Here is a 26793-nt window from a genome sequence, read left to right on the forward strand (position 1 = left end):
AATTCCATTAATTCGTTCCAAAGCCTAAAAACATACACTAAATTCTTAATAAATACTGCTGGCACTGTTACAAATGGCAATTAAACATAGAAAAACAAATAAGTTATAAATAAATAATTCAGAATAATATAATAATAAGAAGAAGAATTAATAATTATTCCTGTAAATAATGTAACGAATCGGATTCTAATATGGCGGACACTTTTTACTGTCCCTGAACGCACCGCGAAGCTGACGTCTCAGTGAGATAGGTCGGTGCGGTAGAGATAATACTTTCGTTTTCTTGAGAGCAGTCAACTGCTTAAGACAATGGGCGTTTTGTGTTGGATAAGTTCTTAAATAAATGATAAAAACGTGACGAAGCTGGCGATTTCCTTGGCAATGTTACCACAATAATAATTGTCACCTTAACTTATAAATAGTGGCGAACAGTGGTCGGAAGAGGACCATGGAGCTGTATTGTTGAGCCAGTTCAGAGACGCACACCCCAAGCTCATATTTTTCTATAACTTGCATCTTCATTTCAAAGGTAAGCATCACTTTTTTCCTTGTTTCTCCAACTGTATCAACTTTTTTTGAAAACTGTGTTGATTTCTCACGCAAGAAAATCCACCGTGCGTTCATTTGCAGTGCTGTCATGTCGTCGTATTTCGAGCAACTCGTCGGATGTAGAAACAAATGGCGGCTCAAATTTTACGTCGGATGTCGAAAAGATCGTGTGTCGAAGTGATCGTATGTAGAGGTACCACTGTATTTACTACATGTTTTGACCTACAGAGGGCGCCATGTTTTAAGGGGGTGATGACGCGGTTGGCCTGGACTGAAAGAATAGCTCTTCCAGCTCACAAGCGAAGCTAGTATGACGAATGGAATGAGGCAAGACATGCTACACAATGCTCAGCACACTTGTGCACGCATGCGCACATCGGTTAACAGCGGTGAGTACTCACTGTTTTTGTTTTTATTGTGTCTTTTATTAACTTTTCATTGCCTCGAAACTACTTTTTGCATGTATTTCCCTCTCATACTTTTAACCATTGTGTTTTCTTGGGGTAGCTTTAATGCAGAGTGCTGATCTATTGACCACATTCGTTACGTAGCGTATTTAAACCGCCCTATTTTTAGTACGTTCAGCCTGTATGCATCTGAACAAAACAAGTTGAAAGCACACAGTAGTACTTTGGGTGTCAAATTAGCCTCTTGTAGCACGTTTCGCCAACATTTTGGCGGAACATCTGCAGCATAGCCCAATGACGTCACCGCCCTGTGAAGGAATCTGACAATTTAGCCAGACCGCCGGAATTGCGCCAGCCGAACCGCCGGACCCACACTGGCACAGCTCCAACGACCTGGGCCGGTGAGACTCCCAACAATCCGACCAGAAGGCCAAACTTTGTACGTTCACCTTAGTCTTAAGGGCTGTCAAATTTATCACGTTAACGGGCAGTCATTTTTTAAATTCATCACGTTAAAATATTTAATGCATGCGCGGAACAACCCACCCACTCAGTGCCGCTAAACCGACTACATTGGTGCCGTTTTATGTATATTGTGAGCTAAGAGGCAGAGACAAGCGAGTGGAGTGGACACAGGCATTCAGTGGGGCCGCGCTACTTATTGGCATAAGCTTTGGCATCTTTTCCACAACAATTTAAAAATATTGTGGTGAGCGATGTGGGGCAGAATGACAGAAGATGATCTTTTTCTTAACACCCTGAATTGAACACAATGCAGAGAAGATATACCATTTGCAGCCACCACTGACAGTCATGATTGCCCAACTTCCCATCATGCATTTGGGCGGAACAGTTAAGTCTCTACAGTATCATTTACTGAAAGCACAACAAAAATAATATTCCTATCCCTCAAAAAAAAAAAAAAAATAACGTTCTCAAAAAGAAAAGCCTCAATGCAAAGAGAAGTGGCATTCCCAATCAAAATAGCTATGCAAAATAATACTCAGACTTTGGTCAAACTCTATTCAAACATTTCGGTTAGCTCAACAAATACACTAGATGGCAATATTTAGTCACAATATACAAACCATCAGAGGTCTTGTACGTTGTGAAGTCAACACTCAAATATGGATCCCTTTCACAGAAAGAATGTTAATAATGTTAATGCCATCTTTTAGATGTATTGTTATAATAAACAAATACAGTACTTATGTGCAGTATGTTGAGTGTATATATCCGTCTTATCTTTCCATTCCAACAATAATTTACAGAAAAGTATATATTTTAGAGATCGTTTGAATTGCGATTAATTACGATTAATTAATTTTTAAGCTATGATCAACTTGATAAAAAATTTAAACTGTTCGACAGCCCTAGCCTTAACCAATTGTACTGACTCCATTTTGAAAGGTCTAAAGAAGGCTCACCGATAACAAGTTGACAATTTATTTGGGTTGACATTGATCAACCAGAAAGGTGAAACAGACACAGACTCAGGCGAGCAGGCAAACTTGTTCCAAGGTCACCATATCAGAAGTCAACAAAAGGTCCCCGAGAAAAAATGACAACGCTTAGTTAAACATTCAGTCTTTTGAAGGCTCTCGCTGGGCGGGCCGTGGGCAGGAAGAAGGGTGTGTTTGTTTAAGATTATTGTCTGTTTGTGGATTGGACAGGAGGATTCGGGAGTTACTGCTATCATGGCAACGAGGGTTGTGGATTTTGCCACCTCAGCGTCAAAAGGGCTCTTGGAGTCTTATCAGTCGTGTTATCCTTTGGATATTCAGCATTCTCCGGTGTTTCTTGTGTTGGAACAGGGCGTCCCGCCATTTGTTCTGGACTGTCCGGGAGAACTGTTTTCGAGATTTGGTGCGTCAATCTTGCTCAATCAGTTGCATGATGATAAGAAGGCGTTGTTTATCTCTTATGCTCTATATTTTGCTTGTTTTTCTTAAGCTGTGGTATAAGTGCTATTTATTTTATATTTGATGTGTTTCAGTAATACAATCAGTCAAACAGTAAATACGAGAAACGATACTATTCCCGGATTGATTATATTAAGTGTGTTAGAGTAATGCAAACAGTTAGACGGTGCCTACGAGAAAAGGTACTATCTCCTTCACCTGCGACGTCAACAACTGTGGCGACCTACTAGTTACTAAGTTTAAACTAATTTTACAAATTTTATAAAAACGAAAACATGAAGAGGGATTTTAACATCAAATTATCTCATACTTACATTTATATTTTAAGAACTACAAGCCTTTCTATCCGTGGTTCCCTTTAAGTATTTCAACATGTGGTAAGACTTCAAGCTTTAAATGAATCTTTTCATGCTTGAATCATGCTTGAATTATGATATTTTTTTCCTTAAAGGGGAGTCATTTAACTCACTGGCTGCCATTGATGTGGCTAGACGTCCAATTCATTTTGATTGGACTGGTTTCACAGTCAAAATGTATTGGACGTCAATAAGCCGTCAATGGCAATGAAAGAATGGGCATCTAGCACCAGTCTTTCCGATTCTGTGCTCTTGCTTGAAGTTGACAGTTTGAATAAATATTACTAATGATTCATAACAGTGGTATCGTGTATCTAAAATGGTACATTTAAAGTTACCGTTGAACGTGTAGGTTGTACTTTTAGTGTAAAAGTTTGAGGAACACTGAAGAAAATAGGGGTAAATGTGACACCTGACAAGTTGAAGAGCGTGTTTAGAATGTAGAAACGGTCCGTGTCGTCTCTCTGGATGAACTTATTGGGGTAATATCGATGAATCTCCTCGCTTTATAGCACAAACAAATAGAAGGATATGTCATTGTTGGAAAATGAATTGTTTTTCGATCCATGAGGGATAAAAACCTTTACCCTTTGAGGAACCAAAAGCCATGACTGCACACTAGTATGTTCCCGTTGGAGTCCACCTTCAGGAGGTTGCCGTATGTTGTGTCAATCACTAAGCCCCTGAGGTAAGGTGGGCGACATGATTAGTGACAGTTATAAAGAAAGCGATTGAAGCCTGGAGTCACACACACAAAAAAACAACCTGGTGGGAAAGCTGGGATCATATGTGTACCGCAGAATCTCATGAGGGTAGCCCACAGATACCATTCTGTCTCTTATGAGTTCAAAGCCCAGGCTCTCATAGTCGGGAGACTTGTACACTTTAAAAACACACAAGGACAAAAGCAGTTTTAAAATGTACAGTGGTATGAAAAAGTGTCTGAACCTTTTGGAATTTCTCATATTTCTGCATAAAATCACCATGAAATGTGATGTGATCTTTATCAAAATCACACGGATGAAAAAACAGTGTCTACTTTAACTAAAACCACCCGATTATTTCTAGATTTTCATATTTTTTAGGAAAGTGTGCAAAGAATGACAGAAGGGGGAAAATAAGTAGATGAACCATGACATTTAATATTTTGTGCCCCCCCCCCCCTTTGGCACCAATAACTTCAACCAGACACTTCGATCAGGACTAATCTTGGCCCATTCCTCTCCACAAAACTGATGTAGTTCATTCAGATTCCCGGGATGTCTGGCATGAATCGCTGTCTTTAGGTCATGCCAAAGTATCTCAATGGGGTTCAAGTCTGGACTTTGACTTGGCCACTCCAGAATGTGTATTTTGTTCATCTGAAACCATTCTGAAGTTGATTTACTTCTGTGTTCGGATCATTGTCTTGTTGCAGCATCCATCCTCTTTTTAGCTTCAACTGTCTGAAAGACGGCCTCAGGTTTTTCTGCAAAACATCCTGATAAACTTTTGAATTCATTCTTCAATTAATGATTGCAAGTTGTCCAGGCCCTGAGGTAGCAAAACAGCCCCAAATCATGATGCTCCCTCCACAATGCTTCACGGGGGGAATGAGGTGTTGATGTTGGTGAGCTGTTCCATTTTTCCCCCACACATGACAACGTGTGTTACTCCCAAACGATTCAACTTTGGTTTTTTCAGTCCACAAAATATTTTGCCTAAATTTCTGTGGAATGTCCAAGTGCCTCTTTGCGAACATTAAACGAACAACAATGCTTTTTTAGACAGCAGTGACTTCCTCCGTGGAGTCCTCCCATGAACACCATTCTTGTCCATAGTTTTACATATATGTGTGTGTTGATGTGTTCACATAGATATTGGGCAGTGCCAGTGATTTCTATAAATCTTTAGCAGACACTCTAGGGTTCTTTTTTACCTGTCTGAGTATTCTGCGCTGAACTCTTGGCATAATCTTTGGTGGACGGCCACTCCATGGGAGAAAAGCAACAGTGCCAAACTTTCTCCATTTCTAGACAACTTCTCTGACTGTCGATAGTTGAACATCCAGACTTTTAGAGATGGTTTTGTGTCCTTTCCCAGCTTTATACAAATCATCAATCCTTGATCGCAGGTCTTCAGACAGCTCTTTTGACCGAGCCATGATGCACATCAGACAATGCTTCTAATCAAGACAATTCTTACCAGGTGTGTGTTTTATAGTGGGCAGGGCAGCTTTAAACCACTCATCAGTGATGGGGCACACTTAAATTGTTTGGTAAAAATTGGTTTCAATTGCTCTTTAAGTCTCCTTAGGCCAGTGCTTCTCAATTATTTTCTGTTACGCCCCCCCAAGGAAGACGTAAATGTTTCGCGCCCCCCCAAACTCTCTGCCACCACTGTAAATAGTATCATTTGTCTATAAAATTACTATTATAAATACGCATCTGCCTAACATTGTGTCCTTTTTTTTCCTAATAACGAAAAAAAGTAACAGATCAACTTATAATAAAGTAGAACTTTATTAACATTGTTTTGTTTGTAACAGAGAAGACGACGCGCATCAATTTGCCTGAATTAAAAAAAAAAAGTCCCATCCAAACTAAAAAATACACTCAAGTTACATTTTTGACCATTTGATAAAGAAAAATAAAATGTAATAAAATCAGCAAATAATAACAAATTAAAATTGATTAGAAACATTCACTCATGAGGACAATATGCCAAAAAATTTGATCGGAAAAACAAAACTGAATAAAAGAAAGAAAAAAAAAGTGTCCTTGGACAGAAGGAGAGTTTTTATTTTTGTACCTCCTTTGCAATGGTGTGGAGTTATCTTGCAATGAGCATGCTAACAATGCTAATTGGTTTACTGATATTACACTGACAAAACAGGACGATTGTTGGAAATATTCGGCCGTTTTCGCTGAAAAACAATCAAGCTTATCAATGAGGTTGGGGTCTAATGTCTTTAAGTGGCGTCTTAATTGTTTTGGCGTCTGGCTGTCCGCTATAATTATTTTTAGACACAGTAAACAGTGGTCTTTCCTCATTACCCACTGTATTAAAAGTCAAAGCTAAAAGTCAAACGGCACGAAAAAAGGGCATTCCCGGCGGCCGAGGTAGAACCGTAGGTGAGGGCGGTCGTCGTGACGATCCCAAGCCAAAAATGGCACTTCTCGGGCGGCGACGTGAGAACCGGCCGGACAAGACAGTGGGTCGCTGCGTGAGTCCGGTCTGAAAACGGCTTTCGAAAACGGCGGTGGCGCACTGCTCTTCATATCTGTTTTCTGTGCGTTCTGAGTGCTCTTCCTTAGTTCAAAAATACTGCGCGCACTCTGAAAATGAGAGCGCCACTGCCACCCACTGAGTGGATGTGCAAGTACACTTTATTCCAGTACCAGTAGTAAAAAAAAAAAAAAAAAAAAAGAAAGCATGTTCCCCGAGGTCACATGCGCCCCCCCTGGCATCGCTCTGCGCCCCCCCAGGGGGGCGCGCCCCACTATTTGAGAAGTACTGCCTTAGGCAGAGGGTTCACTTACCTTTTCCCCCCTTCTGTTATTGTTTGCATACTATCCTCATTAAAATATGAAAATCTACAAATGTATGGATGGTTTTAATTAAAGCAGACACTTTTTTCATCTGTGTGATTTTGACAAAGATCAGATCACATTTGATGGTGATTTTATGCAGAAAATGTGAGAAATTCCAAAATGTTCAGATACTTTTTCATACCACCGTATCATTTTGTATACAGAGGAAACTTGTTATAAACTGATACAAAGTTCATATACCGTCATTTTCGGACTGTAAGGTACACCTGACTATAAGCCGCCACCCACCAATTTTGACAAGAAAACAGCATTTGTTCATAGATAAGCTGCACAGGAGCTTACTGTATTATGGGATATTTACACTAGAAGATATAACCGGTAACACTTTATTTGACAGCGGGATCATAACTTACTTGCCAGCGTGTAGTCCATATCAAAGCCGTAACATTTGATGTTTTCCAGCGTCAAGCTTCTGTTGACAAAAATCCTGTGATGGAGCACAAGAACGTCCAATAGACAGTTGTTGAGGTCCATTGACCTGTGACAGCTGTGAGATCACGATTTAACGCCATTGTTTGAAATAAGGTTTAAAACTGACTGTCACAAGGATACTTTTACACTCATAATTTGTATGTACAGCCCCAAGATTTTAGGAGGATATCTTCTTCTGATGAGCTTTTAGCTGGTCTCCAAACTTGGCATAGTGTGAGAAGAACACCTAGATTTTTCTCTGGATTATTCTTTTAATGAGCATATAAGGCTATATGTACAAATAACAAATTTAAGACCGATTCTCTGCTCATTTTAAATGGTACTTGTCATTTTCTTCGCGAATGCATGCCTGCAGTCTCAGGCCTGAGTGGAGACAATAACTTTTATCAGTTCTTCAGCATTCTCAGTCTCTCCTCACTTAACTAACATGAATGCTGACAATTTATGTGTTTTAGCTTCCATATACAGTATATTGATCGTTTAGTACATTATTAATTATAAACGAATTACACTTGCTTGCAATCACAATTTAAGGCACCACAGGGTTCTGAATAAAGTATGAACTATTAAAAAAAAAAAAATCCAAAGAACAAGAAACTGTGCAGTACTTAACTGAACATATATATCTAAAGTAACGATTATTCATGTACTGTCTAATTAAAGTAAACAATCTCTCCACATATGGCATCTGTTTTTAGTTACATACTCACCTTTGTCCATTGCTGCCGGTCTTGGAGTCATCACACAAACAGCTTTCTGAGTTCATGGCATCTAAAGTTAATTCTGACTTCTAAAAAACAGGCTGTTGTGTTGTTGATGAGGGACGCAGCTTCTCTGGGGGTTGCCCTAAACCCACGTTTAAATTGCTCAAATGACGTAAAGGGGAGAGCCCCACAACTCCTCCCTTTTCTGTTTATTATTGGTGCAAATGACGGGTCCAGCCGTTCACTGCCTCACATTAGTGGCCTGAGAGGCATGCGGCCTTACAGATTGCTTGCAGATTATGTTATCAGAGGCGCACATGCACTCGCAGGGTAGGGGCAGCACCCCTGATTGGCTCTTTGAAACTAGTTTGCTTTTGGGAATTGCACAGCAAAGTCAAAACAAATATTTAATATTTCAGTCGCATTGACCATTTAGTCTGTGTGCAACTCAATTCAGTTCTTTCTGATCTGATCAGATGAATGCTATCACAGTGTTGTTTTTGGCAGCCCTTTAATTTTTTTTTAGTCTTTTGGATGATAATGCGTATTAATCTTAGTCATATTTTAGTCATCTCAAAATGTGTTCGTCTAGTTTATGATGGGAAAACTCAAGACTAAGTTCAAGTTTTTGTCTACGTTTACTAAAAAATTTTTTGTGTGTTTAAAAAAAAAAAAAAAAGTACTCTGAAAAATAAATAAACAAAAGTTCCCAACTATTTTGAATGAGCATTGACAGATTCGCACACATTGTAGCGTGTATCTACTAGGACAACGCAATCTTGGTGATAATGCACACTTAGTAAGTTAAAAAAAAGTCAGTGAGTTTAAGAGCATTAGTCTAATGGTAACCCGAATGCTAAGCTAACATTTCGCGTTACATTTAGTGTGTGATGATCACTCAACACAGACCTTTAAAGGCCAAACCAACATTGAATATTCACTCTAGCCAAGAAAATAAATCTTACTGTGTGTGCAAGACGGCATGGAGACTGGAGATGACACCCTGGTGAGTCGGGAAGGGGTGGAGGGGGGGCACAGCAAGTCCCGAGTGACACAGACACTGCTACGATGCATGCTAACTACACATAAAATGTCACACATTCAGAATATGTGACGTAAACTATTGAAAATCTCGTCACACGAAAACTGGCATTTGAGTGGACTTACTCAATGAAGCATTTAATAAAGAAAAGCATTTTTACGGTATTCTTTTTTTTTTTTTTTTTTTTTAATAATAATTCGGTGGGACAGTAACATGTTTAAAACTTATCATAATTATTACATTTGAAGTGTTAAAAAAAGCATTTATTAAATTTTACACATACAGTGCCCTCCATAATTATTGGCACCCCTGGTTAAGATGTGTTTTTTAGCTTCTAGTTATTATTTTTTTAAATTCAAATAATATGGGACCTTAATGGAAAAAAGAGAAAAATCCAACCTTCAATACAAATGCATTTATTCAGTGGGGAAAAAATCCCACATAAAGAAATAATTATTTGACATCACATAATGTGTGTCACAATTATTAGCACCCCTGGTGTTAATACTTTGTACAACCCCCTTTTGCCAACAAAACAGCACCTAATCTTCTCCTATAATGTTTCACAAGCTTGATTTTGTGTCTGGTAAACCATTTCTGTGTAGATTTGGCCATAAGTTTAGAGTCATTGTCTTTCTGAAAGACCCAGTGACGGCCCATCTTCAGCTTTCGGGCAGAGGCTTTTCAGCATGCGCATCTTTCGTGGCACGCCAGGCCCACTTAGAGTGTTTGTTGCCAAAAAGCTCAATCTTGATCTCATCTGACCAAAGCACACGGTCCCAGTTGAAGCCCCAATACCGCTTGGCGAACTCCAGACGTTTGCGTTTATGATTGTGAGTGAGGAAAGGTTTTCTCCGTGCATGCCTCCCAAACAGCTTGTTGGCGTGTAGACAGCACATCATACCCACTGTGAAGTATAGGGGTGGGTGAGTGATGCTGTGGGGCTGTTTCGCTTCCAAAGGCCCTGGGAACCTTGTTAGGGTGCATGGCATCATGAATGCTTTGAAATACCAGGACATTTTAAATCAAAATCTGTTGCCCTCTGCCCGAAAGCTGAAGATGGGTCGTTACTGGGTCTTTCAGCAAGACAATGACCCTAAACATATGGCCAAATCTACACAGAACTGGTTCACCAGACACAAAATCAAGCTTGTGAAACATTATAGGAGAAGATTAGTTGCTGTTTTGTAGGCAAAAGGGGGTTGTACAAAGTATTAACACCATGGGTGCTGATAATTGTGACACACATTATTTGATGTCAAATAAGTATTTCTTTATGTGGGATTTTTTTCCAGCACTGAATAAATGCACTTGTATTGAAGGTTGGATTTTTCTCTTTTTTTCCATTAAGGTCCCATATTATTTGAATTTAAAAAATAATTAGAAGCTAAAAAACACATCTTAACCAGGGGTGTCAATAATTATGGAGGGCACTGTACATAAACGTTTTTTTTTGTGTGTTTTTTAATTTGGGGAAAAAAAGAGGAAAACATGTCCTATATGTATCTCTTTCCAATGCTAAATCCAATGCTAAACTGGTAAATCCAATGCTAAAATGTAAATGCGCTCCACCTCAACTTCACAGATTTTTTAATATCGTGTGGGGGGGCTGTCCCCATTAACCCCGACAAACAAGGGACCACTGTACTCAAAGTTGTGTTTTAATGAAATTTTGCCTACAGTGATAAGTCACCATTAAAAAAAATGCATAATCAATATTATAGGTTAACTATTGAGATTCCATGCATTCAGTACTTATAATTGCGCAAAAATGTTTGATGATATCTCATCATGATACAAAAATACTCATGTAAGAGAATATCTTGTAAAAACAGGAAAACTCCCTTGTTTCCAATATTACATATTCATCTTTGAGAACTGACTTTGGCGACTTGAACCGCACATATGAAGCTAAAATTTGGTCGAGTATATACTCGAGACATTTGATGGCTGCTCTTCTCTATTTTCCACATTTGACCTTCTGGATTTGTTGTGCATCAAGTCAAAGTCAGCAGCAATCTCCAGAGCTGTTTTATTCCTCATCTCGGGCACGCTGAAGTATACAAACAGCCCAGAACCAACGCAAACCGATAAGAATATGAGGAAGCAAAAGGATTGAAGATTCTCCTGAAATGGAAGCAAATGCATCATAAGTGACTTTGTGATCTCGGTCCGAGCTTTCCTACTGTACATAACGACATGAAAGAGCTCACCACTAGGACGGGGAAGAGCATCCCCACTATAAACAACCCAAGCCAGTTGATGGCGGCGCAAACGGCAGTTGCACTCGCTTTGAACGCCTGAGTGAAAATTAGACTCGGGAGAGGAGCTATTACTCCAGCTGAGGGCCAAGAATACATGGACACAATTAATTCAGGCAGGCATTGTAATTTGCCCCTCTCACTATATACCGACTAAGCGTCAGTTTCTTGTCAGCTCAATTGACCTTTCGCAAAAGCACCCCCCCCTTAGTTACGGTTGCTATAGCCGACAAGCTTCGTGATTCCAACGGTACGAGCCATTGAGGGTACATATACCGGAGGGTTTTAGGTGATTTATTTTGGAGCAATACCAGTGTAAAATCCTCCAGATTGTGGTAAAACCGTAATTTTCAGACTCCAAGTCGCTACTCCCCAATGCTGCGGTTTATAGTCCAGTGCGGCTTATTTGTTGATTCATTTGGATTTATACATGTCAAATTTGGTGTGTGGCGGCTTATAGTCCGAAAATTATGGTATCTGGTTTTCATTTCGAGCCACATTAACCAACCGTTTCATTAAGCAATTTGCGAGTAGACTACAGTGTATCACAAAAGTGAGTACACCCCTCGCATTTCTGCAGATATTTAAGTATATCTTTTCATTGGACAACACTGACAAAATGACACTTTGACACAATGAAAAGTAGTCTGTGTGCAGCTTACAGTGGGGCAAATAAGTATTTAGTCAACCACCAATTGTGCAAGTTCTACTTGAAAAGATTAGAGAGGCCTGTAATTGTCAACATGGATAAACCTCAACCTTGAGTGACAGAATGTGGAGAAAAAAAAACAGAAAATCACATTGTTTGATTTTTAAAGAATTTATTTCCAAATTAGAGTGGAAAATAAGTATTTCGTCACCTACAAACAAGCAAGATTTCTGGCAGTCAAACAAGTCTAACTTCTTCTAACGAGGTCTAACGAGGCTCCACTCGTTACCAGTATTAATGTCACCTGTTTTAACTCATTATCGGTATAAAAGACACCTGTCCACAACTCAGTCAGTCACACTCCAAACTCAACTATGGCCAAGACCAAAGAGCTGTCAAAGGACACCAGAGACAAAATTGTAGCCCTGCACCAGGTCGGGAAGACTGAATCTGCAATAGGTCAAAGGCTTGGTGTAAAGAAAACTGTGGGAACAATTATTAGAAAATGGAAGACATACAAGACCACTGATAATCTCCCTCGATCTGGGGCTCCATGCAAGATGTCACCCCGTGGTGTCAAAATGATAACAAGAACGGTGAGCAAAAATCCCAGAACCACACGGGGGGACCTAGTGAATGAACTACAGAGAGCTGGGACCACAGTAACAAAGGTTACTATCAGTAACACAATGCGCCGCCAGGGACTCAAATCCTGCACTGCCAGACTTGTCCCCCTGCTGAAGCCAGTGCACGTCCAGGCCCATCTGCGGTTCGCTAGAGAGCATTTGGATGATCCAGGAGAGTACTGGGAAAATGTGTTATGGTCAATTGAAACCAAAGGTTCTCGTGTTTGGAGGAGAAAGAATACTCAATTGCATCCGAAGAACACCATATCCACTGTGAAGCATGGGGGTGGCAACATCATGCTTTGCGGCTGTTTTTCTGCAAAGGGACCAGGACGACTGATGTGTGTAAAGGAAAGAATGAATGTGGCCATGTATCGAGAGATTTTGAGTGAAAATTTCCTTCCATCAGCAAGGGCATTGAAGATGAGACGTGGCTGGGTCTTTCAGCGTGACAATGATCCCAAATACAGAGCCAGGGCAACAAAGGAATGGCTTCGTAATACGCATTTCAAGGTCCTGGAGTGGCCTAGCCAGTCTCCAGATCTCAACCCCATAGAAAATCTGTGGAGGGAGTTGAAAGTCCGTGGTGCCCAACGACAGCCCCAAGACATCACTGCTCTAGAGGAGATCTGCATGGAGGAATGGGCCAAAATACCAGCAACAGTGTGTGAAAAGCTTGTGAAGAGTTACAGAAAATGTTTGGCCTCCGTTATTGCCAACAAAGGGTACATAACAAAGTATTGAGATAAACTTTTGGTATTGACCAAATACTTATTCTCCACCATGATTTGCAAATAAATTCTTTAAAAATCAAACAATGTGATTTTCTGGTTTTTTTCCACATTCTGTCTCTCAGCGTTGAGGTTTACCCATATTGACAATTACAGGCCTCTCTAACATTTTCAAGTGGGATAACTCGCACAATTAGTGGTTGACTACATAATTATTTGCCCCACTTATTTAATAAGAGTCCGTTTATTTTCCCCTCAAAATAACTCGCAATATAGCCATTAATATCTAAACCCCTGGCAACAAAAGTGACTACACGCCTTAGAAACTATGTACATCCCTAAATGTCCAAATTGAGTACTGCTTGTCATTTCCCCTCCAAAATGTCATGTGACTCATTACAGGTGTGCTGTCAGCATTGCTGCAGAGATTGAAGAGGTAGAGGGCGGTCAGCCTGTTAGTGTTCAGACCATATGCCGCACTCTACATCAAATTGGTGTGCATGGCTGTCACCCCAGGATGAAGCCTCTTTTGTAGACTGTACACAAGAAAGCCCGCAAACAGTTTGCTGAAGAAATGTCAACAAAGCAAATGGATTACTGGAAACATGTCCTTTGGTCTGATAAGATGGGCGGGCTTTCTTGTGTACCGTCTTCAGAAGAGGCTTCCTCCTGGGGTGACAGCCATGCACACCAATTTGATGCAGAGTGCGGCGTTTGGTCTGAGCACTAACAGGCTGACCCCCCCTGTCAGGGAAATTCAATTTTGAACTCCAAGAGAAGTGTTACTTCTATAGCTCGATTACAGAAATTAATACGACCCCAACCATGGATTGCTTTGCTTCGAAGGCTTTATGAACAAGAGCTCTCGGGAACAAAATGATGTGATTCAGCCAGGAGCTGTGATCACACAGAAGTACAATAGAGGCTGGACATTTATACTGTTGAAAGGGCGGTGCCGTAGCCCACCGTGAAACGAAACTTACTAAGAAACGAAACTCATCATCTCACAAACTTGGGTATTTTTCCATACAAAAACATCTTTAAGCATAGATCTTGAACACCGGCTCTGGCTAGAAAGATGATGAGCTCAGCCTGATAAGCCACAGTCCTCCCTTGTATTCATTCAGGGCATATTGGAAAACACAGGAACATAACAGTCCATATTTGGGCATGTTGTGAAGGCTATGAGAAGGCACACTCAAACAGGTTAATATAACATTGATGCTGTATGCTGCAATGTTCTCATGCAAGCATAACAAAAGTATACAAAATATGATACATAATGGTTGTGCTTTAATTCCCTGAAACCCCCCATGTCTTCAATCTCTGCAGCAATGCTGACAGCACTCCTGTAACGAGTCACATGACATTTTGGTGGAAAAATGACAAGCAGTACTCAATTTGGACATTTAGGGATGTACGTAGTTTCTAAGGGGTGTACTCACTTTTGTTGTCAAGGGGTTAAGATATTAATGGCTATATTTTGAGTTATTTTGAGGGGAAAATAAATGAACTCTATTATATAAGCTACACACAGACTACTTTTCATTGTGTCAAAGTGTCATTTTGTCAGTGTATATAGGTAAAACGGCGCCATTACAGATTGTCAGTGTTGTCCCATGAATAGATATACTTAAATATCTGCAAAAATGCGAGGGGTGTACTCACTTTTGTGATACACTGTATGTCCATAATTTTAGCCTTACTTTCAGACGTAGCAGCAAGGCGTGCTGAAAATGTGGCCTGGAGAAAGACATGCCTCTGAACACGTGCCGTCGCAAAGCCGTGCTGGTATGGTAGCTGAATTATGTAGACTTAGGAATCAAACTAGACTAAAGTAGCATTATTTTTTATACAAACCAAGGTAGTTGATCGACAGTTGGCAGAACATTTGAGCGCAGTCAGCAGACATTCCTACTGCATCTATTTTTCACTCTTTTCCTTGGCCCAGTCAAATGATTTATTGATGTTGACTTCTATTCCACAGGACTTTTACTATAAGATCCCGGACACTTCTTTGGGCTACGTCTGCCCGATTTATTCGAAATGAAGCAAAAAAAACTTAACTTGGCCCTGCAGAGTAAGTGAAGAGAAAGGCGAAAATGAGCACCATGCTGCAGTACGACAACCAGATGGCGTAATGCTAGGTAAGAAACAAGGGGGGAAATCACAGTTATTGCTTGAACATTCTCAAACCGCCATGATTTGTCAAACTTACCTGAAAATAGAGAGTGATGGTGAGGATGATGAATATAACAGACGTAGTCGCGTATCCTGCGAGCAGCAGGACTTTCTTTCCCATCTTCTGAATGATCAAGAACTGTAATGTAAAGCACACAACAATGTGAATCAATTGTTGTGGTACAATGATGATTACACGGAGAGAAACTACCACAAGATGGGGCTATAATCACACTACCACTTGATTTGAGCCTTTTTAGGACGTGACAGGGCCATGTAAAAAGGGTTACGACACTCTTTGATCTCACCGCGGGTGGTCACGTGGTTCATGTAGGCCGTGAGTAGTTCCAAGCACAAGCAGCGCTGTAGTGGTTTTCAATGGACCTGACCGCGGTAATTGCGACACTTATGGAAAAATGGATAAAATTGCGTATCTAAGTACTTGTTTGATTATGTCATTGCCAGTGTTGTTCATAACAGTGTTGGAATATAACGGCGTTACTAACGGCGTTATTTTTTCCAGTGGTGAGTAATCTAATTAATTACTTTTCTCATCTTGGCAACGCCGTTTATTTATTTATTTATTTAGTTTTCCCTTCAGGCATGACAAATCCAAACAAACATACAGCATTTATATATGTTTACAATTAATTCAACCCAAAAAGAAAAGGGCAGACGGGAGTAGCCGAAGCTTATTGAAACCCGTCCCCAGTATGCCATATAGGACGCAGAAAATATCAAATATCAATTTTTGACATTCAGATTTCGTAGTGATGAAAAGTTTTTTGTTTGTTTTTTTTTTTTTTATAGTAACCATCCCCTCTGATTGTTCATTTTCCCAATAGTCCATTGTCGATCGTGGCAATGTTGTTTAGATTCAGTAGATTAGTTCATAATTCAGTAGTTAGTTTATTCAGCTGATTAGATCCAGAAGATAAGGAATAGCTGAGGACCGATGGTAGGCCGTGTCCGCCACCCTCCTTTTGTTGGCTTAATCCTCATAGCAGTTTTCATTCTGACTCCTGATGAACATTCATCTCAAGGTTGCGCAGCTTCGTGGTAGGTTGCATCGCCATTCAGGTTGTGGACTCATGGCCTGGGGGACTGGCGTCGCTAGGTCCTTCATAAGGATCATCCCAGCGATCACTGTCCCACCTGGCACAATCAGAAGAGTAGCTGCCAGCAGCGCACCAAAAGGAAACATCCTCGATATCGTTCCACTTCGAGTGTGTTCAGACACAACGGCCGCCATCTACCCCAGCTATCCTCCACAATATCCAGACTTTAAGGTGTTTTCCGGGCAGCTGTCATTTAACTGTTTGCTCATTGATCAGGGCAAGATTGTCTGATTTGTTAAAGGAGGAATAGCTGAGGAATGAAAACCTCTTCCACTTCCTCGATGTGGCGCGGTCGGTCAAACATATGGGCCTCCATTTCCCCCAGCCGTCCTCCGTAAAATCTCGACGTGAGAGTGTTGGCCGGACATGGGCGTTGGCTCGATGTAGGTCGCATTGTTGAGAAAAAGAATAGTCCAGTGTCCATAGATCAGTTTAGTAACGCCATTGTACACAGTGGTTACAGATTTAATCAAGGTGGACAACATTCACGTATGTCAGCACTTGAATGTTTTGTCTTTGCGACAGAACTGTTTATAAGGGAATGTTATGATTACCATTATCTTTAACCCCTGAAGTTCCTTCACTTTTGTTATGGGAACACTGTGTGGTGTCTGTGTGTCTGGCAGAACGCCTTTGTTTGACGCTCATTCTGTTGATTTACAAAACTTGGAGGTCAATCACAGTAGCGACTAAGAATACTACCCTTATATTTTCTTTTAAATGCTGCTAGGGACCGTATGTTGGTTAGTGCAGGGTCAAGAGCATTCCAGAGGCGAATGCTGCTAGGGACCGTATGTTGGTTAGTGCAGGGTCAAGAGCATTCCAGAGGCGAGCGCCTTTGTTGGTAATCGAAAAAGATTTTGAGGTGGTTCTAACTTGAGCATAGGTAAACACATTGTTCCCTCTCAAATCATAAGTCGATTCCCTCTCTTGGAAGTGAATTTGTAGGTTGTACGGAAGACAATTTGTATGGGCCTTGTACATCATCTGAACAGTTTAACCTGTGGTAATATATTAAAGATAGCGCCATGTATAACCAGTGTTGGGAATAACGCCGTTATAAATAACACCGTTACATGACGGCGTTATTTTTTTTTTCATTAACGGGGTAATCTAACTAATTATTTTTTCCGCTGTTACAATGCCGTTACCGTTACTGACGGTCAACAGCGGTGCGTTACTTACTCTGAATAAATTGAAGAAACTACCAGCCGCAGCAAGTCTACTCTGCTCTGTTTATTTGTCATCCAAGACTTGGGATGCGTCCAGGTTCGAGAATAGCGCACGTACTTCTTATGACTCCAGGCTGTTTGTCCCTGCTCATTCAATTAGACAATGCTTTCCAAAGCTTGCTAACGTTTCTGTGTTTGCTACACCTGAATGCTATCCTCGTTCCCATCTCCCACTGTCTGCCAGCAAGAATGCTGCTTCCATTTTGAGGACGGCAGACGCTTTGAGAGTGACGGGAGGAGTAAGGGGACGAGGCTACCTGAATGCACCCCCTGGATAGATGCGATGGAAGTGATTGTGATTGGCTGAGGGTTAGAGTCATGTGTCATGGTAAGCCAATCAGAGCCGGTGTTTTCACACACAAACCGGAACAGTGTGTGAGGCAAACACACACGCAAAACAGATGCAGAGGGATATGATGGCAGAGCATTCAAAGGAAAATTTGTCCTTTACGAGGTGGAGATATAAACACTTTTTCAAGTTGGTCGAAATTAAAGGAAAGAACGTGCATGTAAAGGGTAATTTATGTGCCGGGGCAAAGCTTTTGTCGACATCTGTGGTAAGCAATTCAAATCTGCTGAAGCACCTAACAACTACACACGCTACCACAAAGCTAGTGGCAAAGTTCCTAGTTTTTTTTGTCGCATTGACACATAAAAACACTTTTGTTTCCCAAAAAGTTTGGGTTTGGGGTCACAACTTTTAAATTCTATTTGCCACTTTTCTTTACTGTTGCACTTTCTAATGCTTATATATATGTGTGTGTACATTTTCCTTTTTATTTTATAGACTTAGTTTGACCTGAAAGACTAAGAAATGACATTTAACAAATATTTCCTACATAACCTAACTAAATTTTGAGTATAACATCTAATTTTGGCAAAACCAAACCTGAGGGCGCGAAGTTGCAAGCGTGAAGCAGTTAGGGATCACTGTAGTTGAAAATGACACTCTTAATTTACTATATACGAAGAACAGTTATGATGAGAGGCACTTACACACAGTACAGAAGATAACATTTCACACGTCCCCATTCCCAAAGAGGCATAAGGTATCTGGTTTTCAGGAATGCCTGCTGCACGAAATACGTCATAAGAATAGAAGTACACCTGCGGTGAAGAGTGACAGCATGGGTTTATTTACAAAGGTAAGAATAATTTTCTGCAAAGACTTCTTGAATCATTTACAATATTCCCTGGCAAAGGAACTCGCTTTAGTATTGACACAAACGTCTTTTTATGATTGCTTGAAATTGTTGAACATTTAAATGTTCCATGCCATCCATATGTTTGTTTGGTTTGATGAATATTTGAAATCACATTAGAAAAAAGACAAGTGCGGGGAGATGGATTTATCAAAAGAAGAAAATATAAATAATACAAAAAAGTGTTTGAAACAAAAGAGTATTGGCAATTGAGAACTATTACAGTGTGTTTTTCAGTCTTCTGATTGCCATTAAAAGTCCACCTTTTGTCAAGGTGGGGTTTTAGTTGCCAAAGTCATATTTTCAGAGATTTTTCTCTTGTTTTTACTATCATCTTAATAGCAGTGACGTCCTCCCTTCTTAACACTTCACCTACTTTCCCCCCATTAAAATGAAAATGAATGAAACACTGCTGTGAAGTATGGAGTAAAACACACATAAAAGATAATTCGATCACAAAACGAAGTTGAAAATTTAAAAGAATGGCGAAGGCAAAAATACTTAAAGAAGAAATACCGTATTGGCCCGAATATAAAACGGCCCTGATTATAAGACGACCCCCTCTTTTTCAAGACTCAAGTTTTAAGAAAAGACTTTTTGAACACCAAATTAATTTTTATACAGAAAATAATTACAGTACATCTGAAACAACTGATTATAACAATATATTCGAGAGAAAAAGCATGTTATTTTGCCTCATTCAAATCTTAATATCTGAACATTTAAATATGTAAACTAAAGTGCAATCACATTCGTAAATGAATGGCTTCGGGTTTTTGAAATGTAAATAAACCAGTCTTGAAACAAATCTGAATAAGGAAAAACATTGCAATAAAATAATGCAAACTGGTTAAACTTGAGAGTAGCTGAGATCTGTCATGACAGAACATCGCTTCAATGATATCTGGCGCCATCTAGCGTCGTGAATGGATACAATGTCTAGACCGCGAATATTAGACAACCCCCACTTTTTCGGTCTTATTTCAATGCAAAAAAACACCGTCTTATATTCGGGCCAATGCGGTATGTAAAATAATTACCCTGAAATATAAATGTAAAAAAAAAAAAGTTGTAAAATCAAGATTAGCTATTGTATTTTGTTATGTCTGAAATGTACACATGGAGTAAAATATCAATTTGGAATGTTGTTGAACTCAATGTATTCAAGATACGGAAGTGCAGAGCTGCCAGTGTTAGTGAAACTTTTCAATGAGGGCTTTCTCATTTTAATGTATTGACAACTCGTTTCAACCTCTTGCTAACCTCGTCTTAACGTATTTCTAACCTTAGTTAGAAAGTTCAAATACTTTTCATACCACTGTACGTTGGAACATGATTAGTACTACGTCAAAACGAGGTTACCAATACGTTAAAATGAGATCTTAATAGGTTAAAACGAGATTAGCAATACATTAATATGACGTTAGCAATAGGTTGAAACGAGTTGTCAATAGGTTAAAACGAGAAAACCCTGGTAGCAATGCTTCACTAACACTGGCAGCGCTGCGCTTCCGTACAATAGCAGTTAAAATGTTGTTTCAGCAGGGCATCAAGTCTGTGCTATATAAAAATGTAAGGACAATCATTATAACGATTTACATTCTGTCACTCACTGCGTTCATGCCAGAAAGTTGTAACGAGAAGTAGGTGATGCTGGCTGTCGCCAGCTGCCAGCGAACGCTTTTTTCCCGAAATAGCTCCATCACAGAGCGACTTCTGACGTTCTGGAGGGCCATTTTCTCCTTCAATATCTCTTCCACTTCCGTGCTGTGGTCCTTGTTACCCCAAAGCCTCAACAAAGCTAATTGGAAATGACGTAACCAAGATGTGACTTTGGTGGAAGAACTCTTTGTGCTTGTGCCTGCAAAACAAATGATTTTGAACATGCGGTCGCACCTTTCTCGCAGGCCTGTCGGTCTCCTCGGTTCAGCAGCAAGAATTTTGGAGATTCCGGTAGAAAGGGGAGAGTTATGAGCTGTAACAGTGCGAAAAAAGCATTGAAGCCGAGCAACCAGGGCCATCTATCCTCTGTGCCAAGTAACTCTCTGTAAGGAGACGGTCAATGAATAAGTGGGGATTTGAGTTAAATTTGTTGTTATATATCACATTTTTCGGATGATCGGTCCCTATATAGATTTTTTTCTATGGGGCCACATTTAACAATGTATATCTTATTTTTCCTAGCGACAGGACTAACTTGATTGGTAGCCCGACTAATTGATCATGAAAAAATCGTTCTCAATACACCTGTACAAAGAAGTCACTGTGAGCTGATGCCTATAGCCACGGGACCAGAGACAACCAAGGATTAACCCTTTGAAGCGGAAGTAAATTGTTTTAAAGAGTATTTAACAGGAGTCCTGAGGGGGACTTGCATATTTCGCCCATCCCTGTTTAAATGGTTCATCAATTGCTAATTTTTTTCCACCACTTGCTAAGGCTAAGTTCTAAGGCCACATCCATGTTTTTACACTCCCCTGTCGGGGCTCGTGAGGGGGAATGAGGGGAATAGGTACCGTTCTCGCACACATATAATTGTTTGTATTAGTCTAACACATTCATCTAACTATAGTGTAGGCAGACTTGACTCCATGCCCTTGGACATAGTAAAGTGAATCACCTTATCAGGGCTCATGAGGGGGAAATGGAAAAATGGTACCGTTTCTCGTAGGCACCGTCTAATTGTTTGCATTACTCTAACACACGTAATACAATCAATCAGGGAATAGTATCTTTTCTTATATGTATTGTAGGATTGTTTGTACTACTCTAAAATACCTAAATAAATAGCACACCATAGTTTAATGAAAAGAAGCAGAATAGATACACAACGCCATCTTATCACAGAAGCCCAACGTGTGCGTCACGAGCAAGATTGACGCACGAACTATCGCAATCAGTTCTCCTGGCCACTCCAAGGACAAAGAGCAGGGTGCTCTCGCCCAGCCTGGATAACGAGCTGATAGCGGGCGCTTGGAACGTCAAGACCAGCGTCGGTCGCTGTGGCAACCACATCCAATCCACGCAAGAACCTAAACCCTCCAAAACCGGCCAGAGGGATGATCTCGAAACAACCCCAAGCCACACCTTCGGCCTGGCCCACTCCACCACAGACTTCAAAAAGACTGAACACTGAGATAACAAACGTTGTTCGCTACTCAGAAACATTTTTCTATGTAGGCTTGTTTTGGATCCAGAATTGTCCCTCCGTAGTCTGTTTTTGCCTTGTTTTTGACCATTGTCAACGAATAAATTGTCAACCTGCTTTCGGTGAGTCTTCTTCAAACTTTTGGAACATGGAGTCAAAGGGTTAACCTAAGCGGTGAACGCGCAGAATATCCGCCCTCCCGGTTGGCGCATGGAAGCGGTAAGCAGCGCAGCACCATTTCCGTTCGGCTGTCGCGGTTTCCGTGCAGCTTGGCCGGGGGGGCGAATTCCAACACACCTGAGTATACAGCTGTGCTCAAAGTTATTCCACCTCCACTACCATATAATGTTGTGAAAAAATTGACATTTTTTTGTGTCTGATTCATGAACAGGTCGAATAGGGGCTTAAGTCAAGTACCGTAATATTCGGACTATAAGTCGCACCTTGACGATAACCCGCCACACACCGAATTTGACATGAAAATGGCTTTTGTTCATACAGTCCCTGACAAAAGTCTTGTCGCTTATCCATTTTGTAGAAACAATTGCTAATAACCTGACTTTTAATTTTTCAATTGGTTTCAGAAATGGCTCATATGAAAGCTAAGACCCTCCCCAAATGATGTTGAATGTTCGGCTGCAGCTATCGAACTATTTTAGTAGTCGATTAATCGATAGACTAGTTAGTTCGAATAATCGAGTATTCGGATAAGGAACATGAAAAATTAAAATACCTGAGCTGAGCCTAAAAAGGTTTTTTTTTTAAATGAGGATTTATGAACAACAAAAGAACAACTGGCTAACTTACATAGAAAAAGTCTGCTAGCTTAGATGCTATAAAATGCTTTTTTTTTTTTTTTTTTTTTTTTTTTTTTTTTTTTTTTTAACAATCCTTTTAACAAATGGTTCAGACACATATTCCCACAAAAATGGCTAAATAGACCTCTAAACTAAATTATGAATGCATTAAAAAAACATTAGCTCGAACAAAAACTTACATTGGTCTTAACAGGGAGCAGCTGGATTCAGCCATGTGAAAAGAGGCAGACCAGAGGGCAGTGTATCCACATTAATCAATAAAATTAAATTCAAACACTTTCAAAATAAACCATAACAACTTTAATTGAACGAATACTCGAAGCAACAAAATTTAATTCAAATATTTTTTTTCTAATCAAATATTCGAGTTAATCGATTAATCGTTGCAGCTCTAGTTGAATGTACAAAAATTATGGCTGTCAAACGATTAAAATTTTTAATCGAGTTAATCACAGCTTAAAAATGTTAATTAATCGCAATTCAAACCATTTCTAAAATATGCCCTATTTTTCCTGTAAATTATTGTTGGAATGGAAAGATAAAGACACAAGACGAACATAAAAATTCAACATACTGTACCTAATTACTGTATTTGTTTATTATAACAATAAATCCACAAGATGGCATTAACATTGTTAACATTCTTTCTGTTAAAGGGATCCACGGATAGAAAGACTTGTAGTTCTTAAAAGATAAATGTTATAGTTACAAGTTATAGTAATTTTATATTAAAACCCCTCTTAATGTTTTCGTTTTAATAAAATTTGTAAAATTTTTAATCAAAAAATAAACTAGTAGCTCGCCATTGTTGGCTGTCAAAATTATCGCATTAACGGGCAGTAATTAATTTTTTAAAATAATCACGTTAAAAGATTTGACGCAATTAACGCACATGCCCCGCTCAAACATTAAAATGACAGCACAGTGACATGTCCACTTGTTACTTGTGTTTTTCGGTGTTTTGTCGCCCTCTGCTGGCGCTTGGGTGCGACTGATCTTATGGGTTTCAGCACTATGAGCAATGTGTAATTATTGACACCAACAATGGCGAGCTACTAGTTTATTTTTTGATTAAAAATTTTACAAATTTTATTAAAACGAAAACATTAAGAGGGGTTTTAATATAAAATTTCTATAACTTGTACTAACATTTATCTTTTAAGAACTACAAGTCTTTCTCTGCATGGATCGCTTTAACAGAATGTTAATGTTAATGCCATCTTGTTGATTTATTGTTATAATAAACAAATCCAGTATTTATGTACAGTATGTTGAATGTATATATCCGTCTTGTGTCTTATCTTTCCATTCCAAAAATAATTTACAGAAAAATATGTCATATCTTATAGATGGTTTGAATTGCGATTAATTACTATGAATTGATTTTTAAGGTGTGATTAACTCGATTAAAAAATTTTAATTGTTTGACGGCCCTAATTAAAACCCCTCTTAATGTTTTAGTTTTAATAAAATTTGTAAAATTTTCAATCAAAAGTAGAGTTAATACACTGTTAGACAAAATATCGGAATTGTGCATTACGATCTGCAGTGTGAACCTAGCTTTAGTTTCATCCAGCAAATTATCTCATATTTGAATGGATGTAAAATAAGAGTGTGACAATATCTCGATACAGCGATATATCGCGATATTTTGCAACCCGATGGGTTATCGATATGCTCCCGCCAAGAATCGATACTTTTATTTAACATATTGGCCATACAATGGAGTATGGATGCTGTAAACTGCTCAATGTTTGTTGAGCAATTCCTTGGCGGTCCATTAGGGGCGCTCGTGAGTGGCGGTGAGGGTAAAGTGCGCACATGTTGTCTAGAGTAGTGACGGGATCTGTCGTTCACTTGAGTAAACGAATCCATTCCGGTTCGTTCAGTAAAACGATTCGTTCAAACGAATCGTTCAACGAATCGTTCGCCCCCCTCATCTCCCTCCCCACCCAAATGAATCGTTCGGTTAGTGAACGGGAAGTGACGTTGCCGAACGAATCACCAAAGACCGCTTCGCAGTATAACTGAACGGGAAGTGACATTGCTTGGTCCCTCCCTCTCTTGCACATTGACCACTCGTCGTAGTTTCAGAAATGAGTGACAGGCGATATCATTCTGCTCTCAGAGACAGCCTCGTCTCCCTCCCGCTGCTGTAAAAGCGAGGGAGAACTTCCGCGTCGTCTGTCCTAGTTCTATGGGCTCAAAGTCATGGCTCGTGCTTGCATTTCGAATTAGGACACGGTTAAACATTTTCCTTTTGAGGGGGAAGTCGGGGTTTGGGGTCGGGGGCGCACGGACTTTCTTTAGCATGATCTTGCTCACATATACAATGCTGCTGCTAACAGCCAACGCGGCATGCCTGCTGTCACGAAAATAAAAATAAATCGAAAGTTTAATTTCTAATTATGGAACGGCCAACACATCATATTAACCTCTCGCTCTGTTGTATTTTTGTTTTTTATTATTAAGATGATCGTTTTGAATTTTTGCACTGGTATTAATAAATAAAATAATCGGTCAGCTCCCCTGTCGTCCCCGCATCTCAGATCGTCAAATGCTGACGAGAAATAATTGTTTGCTTTATGATTTCGCCTTTCTACTCTCATTAGTCTGTTAAGAAAAATGTAGACATATTGCGACATCTCCCGTGTCCGCGCGCTTTGTTTTTGGGGCGCTTGAGTAGCACATGATGGACGGATTGACATAATTTGTCAAACCAACCGACACCCTCTGACACGAAAAAAAAAAAAAAAAAAAAAAAACACTCGGAAAAAATTGACATGTATATACAGTTTCATTGCAAATCAGTATTATGGTGATCATACTAAATATTATTTTTTTTCTGTGCACATATGAGGTACATATCGCTGCCATGAAGCCTCCATATAGTGACAGTTCTCTGCCCGCTTCACTGCCGTCACGCGACCGCAGCTCAGGTTTTGCTTGCCTCGCAGCTACGCGTGTTTTAAATTACTGTAAATTTGATAGTATATCGTCATAGGCACAGTCCCGAGTCTGTTGAGAAAAGTAGAACACTAAACCATGCTCGCTAGATTTGTGTGGTGTTTTTGTCTTTTTGAGCAGCATTTGATAGGCTCCACGTTAACAAATATGTGACAAAGTCGTTTCCTTTCATTTTATGACTCGTTCACCGCATAGTCATTACTGGAAAGTCAAGTTAGCAGCAAGCTAGGTCAGGAACCGGAGGACCGAATCACTGAACGGGAAGTGACAAAACTCAGTCTTTCCCCCCTGCCTGCACGCTGGCTGCTTATTGGCCACACGTGGAAATGAGTGACATACGCCATGATTCTGTTTCCGCTCCCTCCCCTGCCCGCGATGAGGCTGGCGTCTGATTGGTCGTGTGCGATGTCAGAAGACGCTGCCGCTTGCTCAACGCCCTCCCACGCAGCGAACAAGCGCCACCAACTTCATAGAACGAATCAGTGCAGATGGTGATTAGTTCGGTCTCGTTCACCCAAACAATTCGTTCAAAAAGAACGAATCGTTCGCGACCGATACAACACTAGTCTAGAGAAGAAGAGGAAGCTCCAAGTGGGTTGAAAAAATAAAAAAGCTCAGTGAGAACGGTGGAGGAAAAAAGGAGAAAAATATTGCAACAAATCACACATGGGGACACACTTTAGATTTTACACCAACAAGAAAGGAAGTAAGGTGAACAAGGACTTTGCTGTATGCAAGAATTGTCCAAGAAAAATAAGTTTCACTGGGAGCTGGTGACGTAGTGGACACTGGGGTTTGTGAGCTTCGCTTTCATCACTTGAGGTAAGAAAGTTTTGCAATGTAATTGACTTTTTA

General features: G+C 40.0%; 2 protein-coding genes and 1 long non-coding RNA gene across 6 annotated transcripts in view; 1 reads left to right on the forward strand and 2 right to left on the reverse strand.

The window, feature by feature from the left end:
- Positions 1 to 8134, reverse strand: part of nt5c2l1 (5'-nucleotidase, cytosolic II, like 1) — a 23674-nt gene extending 15540 nt beyond the window's left edge. Inside the window, exons 1-5 of the mRNA XM_057818309.1 lie at positions 7970 to 8134; positions 7181 to 7254; positions 4000 to 4117; positions 3822 to 3917; positions 3647 to 3738 (exon numbers count right to left, since the gene is read on the reverse strand). Coding sequence (XP_057674292.1) covers positions 3647 to 3738; positions 3822 to 3917; positions 4000 to 4117; positions 7181 to 7254; positions 7970 to 8025 — 436 coding nt within the window. The 5' untranslated portion in view covers positions 8026 to 8134. The remainder of the gene's footprint in view (positions 1 to 3646; positions 3739 to 3821; positions 3918 to 3999; positions 4118 to 7180; positions 7255 to 7969) is intronic.
- Positions 1 to 22486, forward strand: part of LOC130905181 (uncharacterized) — a 24346-nt gene extending 1860 nt beyond the window's left edge. Inside the window, exons 2-5 of one of the 4 annotated variants that reach the window (XR_009061067.1) lie at positions 778 to 938; positions 15260 to 18131; positions 18868 to 18948; positions 21853 to 22486. This is a non-coding gene — a long non-coding RNA (uncharacterized LOC130905181). Of the gene's footprint in view, positions 1 to 777; positions 939 to 15259 lie in introns of all 4 variants that reach the window. The other 3 variants (XR_009061066.1, XR_009061065.1, XR_009061064.1) reach the window with 3 other exon arrangements.
- Positions 10741 to 26793, reverse strand: part of slc2a11l (solute carrier family 2 member 11, like) — a 28260-nt gene continuing 12207 nt past the window's right edge. The window contains exons 6-12 of the mRNA XM_057818311.1: positions 20902 to 21050; positions 20619 to 20806; positions 18800 to 18910; positions 15491 to 15592; positions 15340 to 15415; positions 11219 to 11346; positions 10741 to 11132 (exon numbers count right to left, since the gene is read on the reverse strand). Coding sequence (XP_057674294.1) covers positions 10917 to 11132; positions 11219 to 11346; positions 15340 to 15415; positions 15491 to 15592; positions 18800 to 18910; positions 20619 to 20806; positions 20902 to 21050 — 970 coding nt within the window. The 3' untranslated portion in view covers positions 10741 to 10916. The remainder of the gene's footprint in view (positions 11133 to 11218; positions 11347 to 15339; positions 15416 to 15490; positions 15593 to 18799; positions 18911 to 20618; positions 20807 to 20901; positions 21051 to 26793) is intronic.

The sequence above is a fragment of the Corythoichthys intestinalis genome, chromosome 17 (genome assembly GCF_030265065.1).
Source record: "Corythoichthys intestinalis isolate RoL2023-P3 chromosome 17, ASM3026506v1, whole genome shotgun sequence".
NCBI classification, from domain to species: Eukaryota; Metazoa; Chordata; class Actinopteri; order Syngnathiformes; family Syngnathidae; genus Corythoichthys; species Corythoichthys intestinalis.